This window comes from Lutra lutra, chromosome 7 (genome assembly GCF_902655055.1).
Source record: "Lutra lutra chromosome 7, mLutLut1.2, whole genome shotgun sequence".
Classification (NCBI taxonomy): domain Eukaryota; kingdom Metazoa; phylum Chordata; class Mammalia; order Carnivora; family Mustelidae; genus Lutra; species Lutra lutra.
In genome coordinates, this window is record NC_062284.1 from 16,547,462 (window position 1) to 16,563,715 (window position 16,254).

The 16,254-nt window shown below is 48.1% G+C and overlaps 1 protein-coding gene across 3 annotated transcripts in view; it reads right to left on the reverse strand.

The window, feature by feature from the left end:
• Positions 1-6,149: 6,149 nt before the first annotated feature.
• Positions 6,150-16,254, reverse strand: part of LOC125105097 (protein FAM169B-like) — an 86,759-nt gene continuing 76,654 nt past the window's right edge. For all 3 annotated transcript variants that reach the window (XM_047738205.1, XM_047738204.1, XM_047738206.1), the window contains 3 exons: positions 12,542-12,673; positions 7,995-8,083; positions 6,150-6,701 (listed from right to left, as the gene is read on the reverse strand). In XM_047738205.1, coding sequence (XP_047594161.1) covers positions 6,516-6,701; positions 7,995-8,083; positions 12,542-12,673 — 407 coding nt within the window. In that variant the 3' untranslated portion in view covers positions 6,150-6,515. The remainder of the gene's footprint in view (positions 6,702-7,994; positions 8,084-12,541; positions 12,674-16,254) is intronic.

A 16,254-nucleotide genomic window follows, 5' to 3' on the forward strand; every position in this document is an offset into this window, starting at 1 on the left:
GGGCATGTTCTGAAAGCCTTCCTGAACAAAATATCTGATGCTAAGAATGCCTAAAACCCCAGCCCCTGAAAGGAAATCTGTCTGAGGCCCCAGTAGGCAACAGTGAAGTCCATCACTACTGCCAGACCCCAAATCCATAAGGCAAGCTTTTGCAGGACCACGGACTCCCAACATCCTCTGCCCGCCTTGTATCTGGTTTTTCCCACTTAGCATAATGTGTTTAAGGGTTTTCCATGGTGTAGCGCATATCAGTATTTCATTCATTTTTATAGCTAAATACTATTCTGTTGTACGGATATAGTACATTTTGTTTATCCCCTTATCAGGCTTTGGGTCTGATTTCAGTTTGGCTGTTATCAATTATGCTGCTTTAAACACCTGTGCTTGAGTTTTTGTGGCCACAGTTCTTCGGTTCTCTTGGTTATGTACCCAGAAGTAAATTTTTGGATCATACGGTAAGTTTGGGGTGCAGCGACACACAAGGCACTGCACCTCTCACAGGACATGGGCCTGGGATCCAGAGATGGCTTTCCTCTAAGTATTGACTGCTTTGTAGATTTTTCTGTTATCATTGTATCATCAAACAACTTTCTCCCTGATAACGCCCTTTAGATGGACGGCATTTGTAAGACACAATCATTATTGATTCCACACCAAATGCACAAGCCACCAAAGAAAAGTAGATAAACCGTGCGTCCAGAATTCAAATTGCTGTGCACCTCAGAGGTCGCCATCAAGAACGAGAAAACAGGGGCGCCTGGGTGGCTCAGTGGGTTAAGCCGCTGCCTTCAGCTCAGGTCATGATCTCAGAGTCCTGGGATCGGGCCCCGCATCGGGCTCTCTGCTCAGTGGGGAGCCTGCTTCCTCCTCTCTCTCTGCCTGCCTCTCTGCCTGCTTGTAATCTCTCTGTCAAATAAATAAAAATAAAATCTTAAAAAAAAAAAAAAAAAAGAACGAGAAAACACAACCCGCAGAATAGGAGAAATTATCTGCGAACGATACATGCGATGAGAGACTTGGTTCTGAAATATACAAAGAACTGTTACAACTCAATAATACAACAACCCAATGAAGAATGAAAAGAGCCAGCAGACGTCATCAACCGTCAGGGAAGTGCACGAGAAAACCACAAGGAGAAACGAGCTCTCTAGCACTGGGATGGCGCCTTGGCAAAAAGACAAAGAGCATCAAGCACTGGCTGGGGTCGGGAGACTGTGGAACCCTCGTGAACTGCTGGAGGGAACGGAAAACGGTGTCATCACTTCAAAAGAGAATTTGGCAGTTCCTCAAAAAGTTAAACGCAGAGTCACCCTATGCCCCAGAAACTCCATCTCGGGTATGTACCCAAGAGAACTAAACATGTCCACATAAAGACTTGTGCACAAACGTTCACAGCAGCATTGCTGGTAATGCCAAATCAATCTAAAAGCCCACTAGTAGGAGGCACCTGGCGGGGGGGGGGGGGGGGGGGGTTAGTCAGTGAAGCAACTGACTCTTGATTTTGGCTCAGGTCATGATCTCAGGGTCGTAAGACGGAGCCCCATGTCAGGCTCTGCGCTCGGCGGGGAGTCTGCTGGCGATTCTCTTTCCTTCTGCCTCAGCCCCTCGCCAAGCTCACTCACACACTCTCTCTCTAAAATACATAAACAAAGCTTCTTTAAAAATAAAAAGTTCTCAGGGCGACTGGGTGGCTCAGTGAGTTAAAGCCTCTGCCTTCAGTTCGGGTCATGATCCCGGGGTCCTTGGGTCAAGCCCCACGTTGGGCTCTCTGCTTGGTGGGGAGCCTGCTTCCCCTTCTCTCTCTCTGCCTGCCTCTCTGACTGCTTGTGATCTCTGTTAAATAAATAAATAAAAATATTTAAAGAAAAAGAAAAAGAAATAAAAAGTCCATTTAAATTAAATTTAAAAGTTCATTTAAAAAATGAAAGCCCATTAATTGATAAAAAGGTAAGTAAGCAGGGGCGCCTGGGTGGCTCAGTGGGTTGGGCCGCTGCCTTCGGCTCAGGTCATGATCTCAGGGTCCTGGGATCGAGTCCCACATCGGGCTCTCTGCTCAGCAAGAAGCCTGCTTCCCTCTCTCTCTCTCTCTGCCTGCCTCTCCGTCTACTTGTGATCTCTCTCTGTCAAATAAATAAATAAAATCTTTTAAAAAAAAAAAGGTAAGTAAGCAAAATGCGGTATATACCCCTACAATGGAGTATTATTCAGCTATAAAAAGAGGGAGGGGAAAATACGATGAAATCAGAGACGGAAACAAACCATAAGAGACTTTTTTTTTTAAGATTTTATTTATTTATTTGACAGACAAAGATCACAAGTAGGTAGAGAGACAGGCAGAGAGAGAGGAGGAAGCAGGCTCCCTGCCGAGCAGAGAGCCCAACACGGGGCTCAATCCCAGGACCCTGGGATCATGACCTGAGCTGAAGGCAGAGGCTTAACCCACTGAGCCACCCAGGCGCCCCACCATAAGAGACTCTTAACTACTGGAAACAAACCCAGGGTTGCTGGAGGGGAGGTGGGGGGGGGGGGGTGTAACTGTGATGGGCGTTAAGGAGGGCACGTGATGGAATGAGCACTGGGAGTTACACACAACTGATGAATCACTAAACTGCACCACAGAAACTAATAATAGCCTGTATGTCAATTAATTGAATTTAAATTTAAAAAAAAAAAAAAACGAACAAAGAACTGATACAAGCTACAATGTGAATGAACCTTAAAAACATGACACCAGGTATGCGGGGGTGGCTCGGTCGGTTAAGCATCCAACTCTTGGTTTCGGCTCAGGTCATCATCTCAAGGTCCCAAGATCAAGCCCCATGTCGAGCTCCATGCTCAGCACAGAGTTGACCTGTCCCTCTGCTCCTCCCCCACTTTCTCCCTCTCATGAATAAAAAATGTTTTTTAAAAGAAAATCCTTAAAAGGGGCACCTGGGTGGCTCAGATGGTTAAAGCTTGCCTTTGGCTCAGGTCATGATCTCCAGGTCTTGGGATCAAGCCCCGTGGTTGGCTCCCAGCTCAGCAGGGAGTCTGCTTCTCCCTCTCCTTCTGCCTCTCCCCCTATTTGTGCTCTATCTCTGCGTCTCTCTCAAATGAATGAATGAATAAATTAGATAAATAAATAAATACATCCTAAAAAACATTATGCCAAGTGAAAGAACCCAGATGGAAATGACCACACACAGTATAATTCTACTTGTAGGACATGTCCAGAACAGACAAATCTATATAGAGAGAAAGTAGGTTTGTGGTTGCCTTGGGCTGAGGGTGGGTGTAAAGGGAGAGACTACTAATAGGCACAGGGGGTTTTTTTGCAGGTACGGATTGTGGTGTTGATTGTACAACTCTGTTAATACACTAAAAACCATGGAATTGTATACTTCAAATGAAATTAACTTTATGGTTTGTAAATTACTGATTTAACAAAAACAACACAACACATGCATACACATGCTTTATGGGCATTCCCCACACAAGCTACATGGAAAAGAACGCTTCACATGGCCCCAGACCCAACCCAACTGTGTCACTGGCTGGAGTGACACTCGGAGCTCCAGTGTTTCCGTCTAACTCTGCAGGGTTTGTCTTTACATCTTTAAATGAACTACACCAACGCCATCAGCTCTTCTCCTTTGGGAGGATGCTTTTATTGAATAGTGACTTCATCAAACCCCTGAGACATTTTCATCAGTTCATTTCCATATAAACACAAAGCACCAGCCATTCACCCGGAACAGGGCCAAGTTCACAGAAGACACCGAGTCACACATTGAAGATCGTGTCTGCCGTAGAGTGCCCCTTGGTTGCAGAGTCCACTTTTATGGTCTGTGCCTCCTTCACAAGGGGCCCACATGCACTGGGGGACTTCATGAGGTCTCCCTATAGAGCTCTAAACTCTAATTCTTTCCACTGGACTCTTCCCTCTTTCTAATGGGTGAAAGACAGACAACAACTCCAGGAGAACACTCTAGAAGAGAACCTTTCAGAGAGAAGAGTTTGAGTCCAGTAAACACCTTTCACTTATCTATATAACCCCCATGCCCAGCACAGAGATCAATCCTGAGCAAGCATGCTGAATATTTATTATACATCAGGATGGATGGATGGAGAGAGGGATGGATGGAAAAATAAATGGGCCGATGTGGGAAGATGGATGGACAGACATGTAGGTGGATGGATGGATGGATGGATGGATGGACAGATGGATGGATAGATGTCAGGATGGATGGAAAGACAGGTGGGTAGATGGACAAATGAATGGAAGAACGAACAGATGATCAGAGGGGTGGATGGACAGATGTGGAGAGATGGACAGCTGAGTCCATCAGATGAATGGATGAGCAGGTGAATGGACAAATGTGGACGATGGATGGAGAGACAAGCACGTAGATAGATGGAGGGATGGCCTGACAGCTGGGTAGATGGGTGGATGGACAGATGGCTGGGTGGACAGATAGATGGAGGAGTGAATAAGTAACAGGTTCCATCCAATGTGCCCTGTGACCACTCAGGGAAACATCAGTACCTTGTCAGCACAGGGTGCTGGTGGTCTCCTCTCCATCCCCAGGCTCCAGGATGGGCTTTACTATACCCCCAAAGAGCTGAAACTGTTCTCCATCCATCTCTAGGATCAAACCACAGAGGAAGAGAAGGAAGGTGTCACCCCTGACCCCTGGGGTGATCTGTTACCATTCATTCCCCACAGTTACTAAGGACCGGCTCTACACTGGCACTGAGGACACAAAGGGCAACTGAGGTGGCCCAGGGCTGACCCTGTGGGTGGCTCATGGAAATCAGAGCTGAGTGCCCAGTTCTTTGAGGTCACATGGGAAGGGGAGGAGGAGGTGGTCAGGAAGGGACATCTAAGCTGAGACTAGATGTCAGCCTGACTGACGAGCTCTGTGTGTGTGTGTGTGTGTGTGTGTGCGCGCGTGCACACGCACATGCAAAGGTGGGGTGGGGGAAGGAGGGAGAGACAGAGGAGAAGGAGGATGGAAACAAAGACAGGAGGACAGGAGGAGGGAGGGAGGGAAAGGCACACGCCCAGGGCAGAGCAAGTGTGTGAGTGCTGACCCCGAAGCAAGAGCACAGGTGTGTCTGAGACGGAAAGCCCAGGTAGCCGGGATACCCAAGGCAAGGCAGGCACGCTGAGAGATGGCAACAGTCATCAGCGCCCCAGGTGCTCCAGACAGTGATCAAGCCTCAGAGGGTTGTGCCCAGTGAGGAGATCAAACTTCCATTCACCCGCAAGTAGGGGCTGGGACTGGGCTGACCCAGGCTGGTTAGAAGGTTAAGAATCCTACTGAGCATCAGTGAGACTCGGCCAACTGCAGAGAACAGCAACTTCTGGAGAGCAAGCCCCAGGCCTCAGGAAGCAGCCCACACTGCGCCTGACCCTGTGGAAGGCATGCCTGGCCTGTCCTCACCAGGGCCTTACAGGCTCAGCTTCGAATCCCCAAGTGCATGCCTTGAGCAGGGGGCGCAGGCAGCTGAGGCCAATGTCACAGCAGGGACGGCCACTAGTTGCACAGTGACCTTGACCTCACGGCACCGAATGCTGTCTAAAGGCCAGCAGCACAATATCTGCTCCAGTGGCTTCCCCTCTGAATGAGGTGACGGCTAAGATCCTGATGCCCATCTGGAGGCCACCTTGAGCGCCTGCTGTATACTAGGCCAGACATGGGCGGGGCGCTAAGAAACAGTATGCACCAGGCAGTCCCCGCCACCGTCCTCGGGGAGCTTCCACTCCAGCTGAAGCTTCTCTGGAAAAGAAACGAGTCTCCCTAGAAACCCGTCTGGTGTCTGTGGTCTCACAGTGACGTCTGGGGTAGGGCTGGTTGGGGGGGAAGGGGGTAAACCTGAGACAGATTTCTGCAGCACAGACCAGAACAGGCGCAGCCCTTCTCAGAGCTTCACTGCGCTTAAGAAAGAGGCATATCCGGGGCACCTGGGTGGCTCAGTCGTTAAGCGTCTGCCTTCGGCTCAGGTCATGATCCCGGGGTTCTGGGATCGAGCCCCGCATCGGGCTCCCGGCTTGGTGGGAAGCCTGCTTCTCCCTCTCTCACTCCCCCTGCTTGTGTTCCCTCTCTCGCTGTGTCTCTCTGTCAAATAAATAAATATTTAAAAAAAAAAAAAAAGAAAGAAAGAAAGAGGCATATCCGCGTGGTTCTAGTACAGTCTCTACCAATTCACCCCAGGTAACAGAAACCGTATTAGGTTTAACAAACACACTTCTGAGATCTGAGCCCAGGAAAACGGCTGCTTGTACCTGCTTATTAGATCTCTGTGCTTGAGGAATAAAGCACTTTTATAGGCTTTCTATCACCTGAGCCCACAAAACAAGCCCGAGGTGGGCAGGGTCTGTGCCGTCCCTTTCTCCTCAAAGGACAACGCAGCAAGGGCAGAGGCCAGCTGCTGGGTGTGCGAGCACAGAATGACGGAGGCAGCGCTCATGCCTGTGCCCCCCAGAGCCCAGACAGAGCCTCCTCGAGGAGGCTCGGGTTTGCCCCCAGGAGTCAGGAGCTGGGCCGCAGGTGCTTCTCCTGGGACTCCCAGGCCAGCCCCGCCTCCACCGCTGTCCTCTTGGCCTCCTTCCCCTCCGGCTGGGCCCCACAGGCTCCTCCAAGCCATCCCGCTGCTGTTTCTTCCACTCCGCAGTCTTGATCGCTCTTTCTCTCCTCCCGTTCTCCATGGGTCCTCTCCTGAATCAGAAAACAATCAACACAGCTTTCTGATGCTGCCATAAGGGGCCTGTCGGGTGTCCTGGCTGGGCCCTTGCACACGCTGTGTGCGCAGATTCAGGCCAGATGAGCCGGGCTCCAGCGCCCCAGCCAGCCACGGGGACCCAGTATTTTGTTCATCAGATGCTCTGAGGACCTTTTTACTGGTGGGAATGTATTTCCTGGCAGGAACTGAAGAGCCCATCCATGGAGATCAGAGAAAGAGCAAAGCAAGGAAGCACTACTTTAAAAGGTGGCACTCTTACTCCTGAGTCTGTGGACTTCCCTGGACCCCTGGCCGTGGCTGTGACATCACACCGAACACCTCCTACTTCCTCTAATGGCCTTCAAGGCTTACGAGCGAAGTTGGGGACCAACAAAGAGGTAAAGCACAATACTCTCACTTCAGTGGTCTGGAAAGGCTGTCAATGAGCCCCTTTCTCCATTGCAAACCAAGGAAAAGGAGAGCCCTCCTCTGCCAGCTTTTCTAAAGCAATCCAGCACTTACTGGGATAGCTTATGCCTTTGATGTTGAGTCCTCTATCCCTGTACCATCTACTTTCCAAAATAAGCAGTATTGCTCACAAGTTACAACTGGAAGTTCTGGAGTTTAAAATTATTAACAACTTTTTCGGACTTCAAGAGCAAAGACCCTTCCGTAGCAGAAAATGGACGTTACCAGAATTGCCTTGTATGGGCGAGGGTCTGTCTTGGCTTCAGGAAAACACTTAATGGAATCACATTGCTTCAAAGTCTTATAAAACAGTGAACAACAGATAATGGGCCACGAATTAATACTTAGTCTCCGTCCTTATTCCCAGTTCTCTTCTCCCACCACTCTGAGTTCTACAATAATCTAATGCCATATTCCATTTTCTAGCATCGGGGTTCGAGGGACAGAGGAGGAAAGAAAGACATTTGTCCACACATTTGTTCTGCTTAAAAGATGCCGGTCCATGGCAGAATGTGAAATTCAGATTTTTCAATATTTCCTTACCAATGCAAGGTTACAGCTGATTCCCCTGTGCTCTGCTCAGTTCTGGCTTCATGAGAGCTTGTCAAGCTTAGAGAAGAGGACCATGAAAAGTCTAATTACAAAGGCCTCTCCTCCTACCGCAGGACAGAGCCCTGAGTATGAATCAACGACCCACTGCCATGGAGAAGCCCAAAGCCAAGGTGATTAGGAAGGGGCCCTGCAGGTTTAGAGCTCCTCTGAGAAAGCACAACATGATCGCTGGGAAAACCGTTCCTAGAATGATACGTTCACGACCATACCTTCTTGCCTTCTTCGGACTGTCCGGCTCCCTCATCTGGAGTAGTCTGCCCTTGACTGCTCACACGGTCCTTGGCATCTCCTGGGTGAGCTGCCCTCCCCAAGCAAGAGAGCAAGATGAGCAAATGGGGGTGGTTCCAAGGGAGTGGACAATCAAAAGACTCATAATACACCGGGGACCCCTCTAAAAGCACCGATCACCATGACCCAATTTCATCCTCTTGACTTACAATATGATACCTGCTACAGTGCCCTCCAGAGGACAGGAAAACCTGCCAGGTTTGGGGAGACGGGAATGGACGGTTCTACTCAATCACTTCTGAGCTAGAATACGATCTTTTCTTCCATTATTCAGACATTAAATGGAGTCCGTCTCCAGCGCTACTCTTGGTCCTTCTCCATGCTCACTGGCATTTTTACTCACAAGAGAGCCCATAATCACACTTTTTAATTCAGTTCCCCTAACCCTCTTACCAAATCATTCCCAACTTAGAAAGGGATGACTTTCTTATCCCACTGTGTACTTTCCTATACCCCATAATCTCTATGTGGAGGTATGTGTGTGTTAAGACGGCATTCAGATCCTTTAGAAAAAAAAAATAATCGGTTCCCCATTTGAGCTGAAAATGCAAATGAAACACATTTTGCAGGGCACCTGGGGGGATCAGTCAGTTAGGCATCTGACTCTTGATCTCAGCTCAGGACTTGATCTCAGGGTCGTGAGTTCAAGCCTCACATGGGACTCCATGACGGGCATGGAACTGACTTTAAAAAAAAAAAAAAAAAAAAAAGGTGGGGCGCCTCGGTGGCTCAGTCATTAAGCGTCTGCCTTCAGTTCAGGTCATGATCCCAGGGTCCTGGGATCCAGCCCCACATCCTGCTTGGCAGGAAACCTGCTTCTCCCTCTCTCACTGTCTCTCTCACTCTGTCAATTAAATAAATAAATAAAATCTTTAAATTAAAAAAAAAACACTTTTCAAATAAGAATATATTATTTAGTTGTTACCTATATACATAAATTATAAAGTTTATTTACAGACTTTATGAATTAGCCAACTTTGGTTTGGCAAAACTGAGTAAGAAGTATTTAAAAATACCCACATACTTTAGTGCTGTCTTGGAGTTTCTATATAATGCAGTAATGGATGCCCACGTACTTCTCTTTGCAAAAATGTAAGCTCATAAATGAGTTCAGAGACTCAGCCAGCCTTATTCACCACTGTATCCTTATTACCTCTACCAGTGGCCTGTAATTGATAGGTCCTCCATCACAGTAATCCACTGAATGAATGAGAAAATACATGAATGAATGAATGAGGCAATGAAGTAGACAATCCATTATTTTCTACACTTTCTGGTGTGTGAAACTACATTTTTATGTGGTAGGGACTAAAGCATGCTAGAAACTACAAAATGTTAACTTGTATTTTATCCCTAACCAATAAAGGTCCGGTAATCTTTAAAAATGAATGCTCTAACTTGGAAGCGTCAGGATGAGAATCTGAGAAGCAACCACACAGGTAGGTCAAGGTAAGGTACCATCCATGAGTGACCACACAGGACACAAGAGATGAAAATGGCCACTAGAGGGAGCCACATGACCTTTCAAAGAGCAGCATTAGGAAAAACCCATCTAGTATGGTGGTTCTGCTCTCAGCACTTCCCACCATAGTTCACCACCATAAAATTGCACTATATAATGTCCAACTCACCAGAACAAGCTGAGATAAAGTTAGAGTTGCAGTTTGCTAGGATTCAGACTTTTAGAAAAATGACTCCACCTCCCAGCTCAAATATTTCACATCCTTTTGTGTACACTCCAGCAATAAAAATTAAATATAAATAGAGGAAAACTATTTCCCCTGTGGATGGCAATTGAATCTATTAAAAAATGCACCTGGAAAGAAGGCAAAACTATAATCTAAAGAATGAAAAAATTTATTTTTAAAGCTGTGGGCCATTACTTCCTGTCTCCAGCCACATTTTTGTAAAGCAACTTTCAACTGCTGGAGCATTCAATTTCATCTCCTCCAGTAAAGAAACTTAAGGCATGGGCAAGCTGAGAAGTCATACCAGATAGAATTATGATCCTATTGGTCAAGTTTCAAAGGCTTCATATGTCACTGAGTGTAGGAAGAAAAACATTTCCCACAAACACCTTCTCTCAAAAGTTCTGAAAACCCTGTAAATATTTTCGGGGCCATTAAAAGCCACAGATGTTATCAACAGGCAAGATCCATGCAAGCTTTAAAAGACCTAGTCCATAAAGGTCGTTGCTTCAAAAATAGATTTTGAAACATTTGAAAGGAGCACAAGTTAACTTCCCTTTGGAACCATGTAAAATGTCCATGCCTTACTGAGAACGTAAAAAGCAATTGGCTCCACTGGCTTTTCGCTTACAGTTCCATCTCTACACCACATGAAATTGTAGGAAACCACCAAAATAACAGCCAGAAATAAAGGAAGATAGAACTTGAAAAACAGAACAATTTAAGAAAGCGACTCTGAGAATCACTGATTAAAAACTAAAATTATATTAAATGGCTCCGTGAGATTTCCAAGGCAAGAGAAGATTCCAGAACCTGCATTGTTTGGTGACCTGTGGGAAAACCTAATGGGCTAACACTCACAGAGTTCCATGAAGGCAGACAGACTAGAAACTGAGAAACTGCAGAGCATCTGGGCTAGTCTGTGATTGCATATGCAGCCCCCACTCACCAACCCGGAAAAAAACCTGAAATGTCAGTGCTGACAAAATTGTTATAAGATGAAGCTGGCTGGCTGAAAACCCTCCTGAGTGAATTAAAATCCTGACTGCTGGCCCTGGGGGAGACAGAAGTTGTGGGTGAAACTGGGAACTAGCCATGATTTATACAGCCAATGAAAAGATCGTAATTTTGAATTTTATAAAAATTATAGTTTTAAGTAATCTAATTATATCCCAATTATAATGATGACCCTTCTTCCTTCAAAGGACTCAAAGCATACTTCTGGAACATTCTCTGTGAAAGTTCCCTCATTTGCTGTTTTAAAGAGAGAGTTGGCAAATCTCACAGTGAGTTAAGGTGACAAGTCTGGCATCTGACTTCCAGCTCAGTTTCCTGTGACCAGACCACACCAACTCTCAGCTCTGGAAATAACTCCCAGAGGACTTCTCTTCGGCGGAAAGCGATCTCCCCAATTATGAGAAAACGTCCTCCCCCTGCCTAGCCTCCTCTGGCCTGTGCAATTTCCACATTATTTCCACATTCTGATATGCAAACTTTTTTTTCATTCCCAGCCAAGGAACGTCCAAGACACAAAGGCCTCGTCCACGTGGGAGCTGCAGGCTCATTTGTGAAGCTCCTCGATAAACCCGCTCGGCTGTTCAGCTTAGTGCATGGGGATCCGGGCCAGCTCCCCCTTCATTTCTAGCTGTGGATGCCACAGGGCAAGTCACTTAACTGCCTCATTAGGATCACAGTCACAGTCCTGCCATGGCCTCCTTCCCAGGTGCCTGGTCACCCCATTAGTATCTGTAAAGATCCATTAAGCCTTCTAGCTGAAAGGCACCATAAAAGCAAAACCTATCACTGTTATCATCAATAAACTCTAAGGCGCTCTTCCCTGTCACCACCTAGGGTAAATCAGTTACCCACTGCCCCCTAATGAGCTACCTGCAGCCTGGTATATGGCATTTGATACTAACAAGAGCTTTCTTTCCCAGGAGGGAAGAAAAGCCAGTACTTTCACTTTGGCCAGTGAACTTAAAACTGTGAGAACCTCCAGCAACTCCCACCCATACGTTGCACCTGTAGCCTAATGTGCTCTGCGTGGATCCAGCCCTGCCCCCAGGGACCCTCACCTTGAGCACTGAGCTAAGAACCACCAGCAGTGTGCAATCCATGCTCGACGTGGGAGAGGTGTTAGACGCACTGTTAAAAAGCACCTCGGAGAACCAGACACCAGTATGTGCCTCCCTTTGCCTCTTCTCATTGCTCGGAAACACCCTCCATTAAAACCCCGCCGGCAACACACCGTGGAGCTCTAACACACCAAACGGAGGGCAGTGTCTGTCTGTACGGGGTTGACCAGATAAACAATATCGCCACCCAGCACCCTACTATGCTGCCAGTAAGAAGGACAGGAAGGACAAGGCACTCCTTTGCAGAATGCTGTCTATGCAACACTACCACTCACACACGCGTGTCATCTCCCACAAGGGGAAAGGGGAGGGGGCATGGAAGGCTGGCTCCTCACAGCAAACCCTCGTGTGGCTTTCCAGCTGGTCGAACCAGGTGCGCACACCCGTCTTCTAGGTTTCTGAGATCCCTTCTAGTTATAAACGGGGATCCCCTCCGTCCCAGGGAGCTTCTGATTTAGCTAAATCGGGGGAGATCTCGCACAAGGTTTAGAAGCTGTCATTCATTCGGGAAAGGAAGGTGGGCCAAGGGCAAGAAGCCACCACTCTGGTCTCCCTCCCTCCTCTGTTCTTGCAACCTGGACGGGCCTGACTTCATGGGTAGCATTAACCTGTGCTTCCAAGCGCACAGCGCTCACTGCGACTCACAGTCTGGAGGTCTTGACTGCTGCAGTCGAACCTTCAGCCAGATGCTGCCTCGCTGGCCCCAGGCTCCTGGGGGTTCCACCTCCCACAGGCGTCCGCGCTCCTCCGGATGGGCCAACAGGAACTTCCTGCAGACTGAGGATGCGCACGTGTGAGCCAGGAAGGCCCGCCCCCTCTGTCCTCAGGGGAAGACACTTCCGGTTCCGGTTGAGGCCCCACCCACCCTGCTCTGGCTCTGTTCTCTGATCCCGCTTTGCATAAGTTACCGTTTTACCGTCTCACCTCGTGCTCCCACTTGCACCCACCCCATCTTAGCTTGGGGCCGCCATAACTAAGGGTCACGCACTGAGTGGGGGACTTCAACAACAGACTGGCTGTCTCCTAGTCGGGGAGGGAAGTCCCACATCCAGAGGTGGGAAGACGCTTGCAGTGGGCCTCCGTGTCGCTGTGTCTTCACGAGGTCTTCCCTCTGTATCTGTGGCCCAGGCCCCTCTCATAAATAAGAACCTCTTCCTACCACTCTACTGAATCAGGGCCTCACGCACATGACCTCACTTAATCACTTCTTCAATGGCCCCTCCTCCTAATACAGTCACATGGGGAGCTAAAGCTTCAACATAAGACTTGGGGGTACCCAGTTGAGCCCGTAACATCACCCCACACTGTCCTCTCCTTAGGCACTGTCCTTCCTCCGCCTGAACCTCCCCAGCTCTCCTCTCCCACAGAACCTTCCAGTGCATCCTCCACGAATGCCTTGATTCCAGAGTCACCTCAAGGCTTCTATGTCCACGTTCACAGGGTGAGCACTTTCCACGGGGCAGTGCCCCAATCCTGCCAACTGGGAAGCTGCTCCTGGTCCTTCAGGTGCCCACGGGGACACCATCGAGCCCTCTCCTAATATTTCCCTGCCCAGGGCAACAGCACAGATGGAAACCTCCAGAACCTGACACTAAGTATTCAGAAAGTGTAAGCCGAGCTAGCAGAGTGCTAGATAGAATGTTCTGCTCTCCTCTCTTGACAAATATAACTTCATAACAACAGGGAAAGCCAGTTTCAAATTTAGAATTTCTTGGACTCCTTGGAGTTCTGCACCAGAATGTGGCAACACCAAGAGAGCTGGCCCCCAGCAGACAGCCCACTTGCTTCTCCTCCTACCCCTGCCCCACACACATACACCACAAGGGGCCTGTGCATACAAATGTGGACACCACGCCCACACTCCATCCACATCCCACCAATGGCTGCCCCTTGGATCTAAAGATATGCAAACTGGGGCATGGTCCACCCTGAGATGCACAGATCCAGGGATGGAGTCTACTTGGGCCCTGAGCACCACTGGTAGGAATCCTAGGGTCCTAGTACCTTGAGCTGGCTTAGAAGGAGTGATCTGGACCCAGGTAGGAATATTCTCTTGGGCCCACAGATTCCTCACACCATGGAGAGAGACAGAGCTGCCAAGGGGCTCTAAAGCATAGGGCTGTGGACAGGAGTCCCTCTTGTCCATTCAAAGGGCAGGACTGTACTCAATAAAGGCCAGTCAGTGAAGGATGTGGTCAGTGCACCTGGACCCAGCCTTGAGCGTCCAGCAGCTTCTTTCTTCACATTCTACCTGGTTTACCTACATGCCCAGATACAGCCAGGGGTGCTGTAAAAGACTGAGGCCCCAGCATCCTTGGTTAGGCAGCTGAAACTCCTAAGACAAGTAGCATGCTTCAGAATAAGAGCCTTCATATCTTCTTTCTCTGAAGGCAGAGACAGAAAAGGGAGAACAGAGATCCGCAGAATGCTGCAAGGGTCTTAGCAGCACTGTCCCTGGGGCAGCCTCCCCCCTGGAAGCTTCTATTACCCTGGGAAACCTGAGGTGGCTGCCCTGGGAGGCCAGTGCACTCCAACAAAATCTCAGAGGCATAGCAAAATTAGGGCCGGGGGAGGAGCCCCTGGGTGGCTCTATCAGTTAAGCAGACACCTTCAGCTCAGGTCATGATCTCGGGGTCCTGAGATCAAGTCCCACGTCTGACTCCCTGCTCGGCAGAGTCCAATTCTCCCTCTCCCTCTGCCTGCCACTCCTCCTGCTTGTGCTCTCTCAAATAAATAAAATCTTAATAAATAAATAAATAAATAAGGAGAGGGACCAAAAGGACAGGTATGTGGACAGAGAACCAGTTGCCTAGATTCTGAAACTTTCCAGCACCTCAAAGTGAGCAACACGGTCCAGAAAGCCTGGAATGCTCTTTGCAGAAATTTAAGGATCTTCAGAGTTTAATTATAGACAACGACTTTGGAAATACAAAGAAATGACTAAACCTACTTGAAATACGTTTCACCTGCTTTTCTTAGGACTTCAGAGTAACAGAAATGCCCTTATCTTTCCTGCCTTTTCTCTTATTTGTTGTCCCCATATGATAGCAGCACTGGAAACTTAATACTAAGGGCTCAAAATCACCTGTGGTTTTGACAATAGGTGAAACAGAACCCAATGTGGGGTGGGTGGGGTGCAAAGGGACCCTGAGAAATACCCATCAGAATCTGCTGTCCTTACTGACTTGGAATGTGATGTTTAGCATCAGAGCTTTTTTCATTTCCTCTGACAAATATATATAAAGATTTCTCGTCCAGAATGTGGAAAGGAACTGAAACAGTTCATTTAAGTCTCAACTTGACTGAGCCAAGGGTGCCCAGATATTTGGTCTAACATTATTCTGGGTGTGTCTGTGAAGGTGTTTTGGATGAGATCAGCATTTGAATCAGTAGACTGTGTAAAGCAGATTGCTATCCCATGTGGGTGGGCCTCACCCAATCAGTTGAAGCCCTGAGTATGGAACAAAAAGGCTGACATCCCACAAGTAAGAGGGAATTCCTCTGTCTGTTGAGCTGAGACATCAATTTTTTTAATGTAGATTTTATTTATTTATTTATTTATTTGAGAGAGAGAGAACATGAGAGGGGAAAAGTTCAGAGGGAGAAGCAAACTCCCCATGGAGCTAGGAGCCCAATGCAGGACTTGATCCTGGGACTCCGGGACCATGACCCGAGCTGAAAGCAGTGGCTTAACCAACTGAGCCACCCAGGCACCCCAAGGACATCGATCTTCTATTGCCTTTGGATTTGAACCAAAATCTTGTTCTTTGCTTTTCTTGGGTCTGGCACCTGTGGACATTTGGACCCTTAGGACACCATTGGCTCTCCTGAGTCTCCAATTTGCTAAGAGCTACAGATCTTGGGAGTCTCAGTCTCTACACCATGTGAGTCAATTCCTCATAATAAATCTCTTCTCTCTATATATCTACATCCTACTGGTTCTCTTTCTCTGGAGAACCCTTACCAACAGAGGGACTCAGTAGGTAAAGAATGGAAGAGGGGACTGTCTTCTGCAATAGGAGCTACAGAGGCACGTGGGGGCTCATGCTGTCAGAGCTTGCTTTTTGTACTCCAGCTGCCCTCCTCGCTGAAGCTCCTGAGGATCCCTTGCAGCTTCTAGTGGAAAGGACAAAGTCATGGGCTCTAAGCTTCAAGTGAAGGAGCAAAGGCTCTCTGAGCGCCAGCAGCAGTTAGCAGCACAGGTGCACTTCTCTGGATTCTGCCTCTCTCTGAAGTCATGCAACTTCTTTTTTATTATCTCTAAATCCAGTTATTTCTCAGGCTGGGAAGGGCTCGCCCCCTGTAATGCAGCATAAAGCCTCATCTGTGCAGAAGCAATGGGAGAGTTCTAAGGAAGA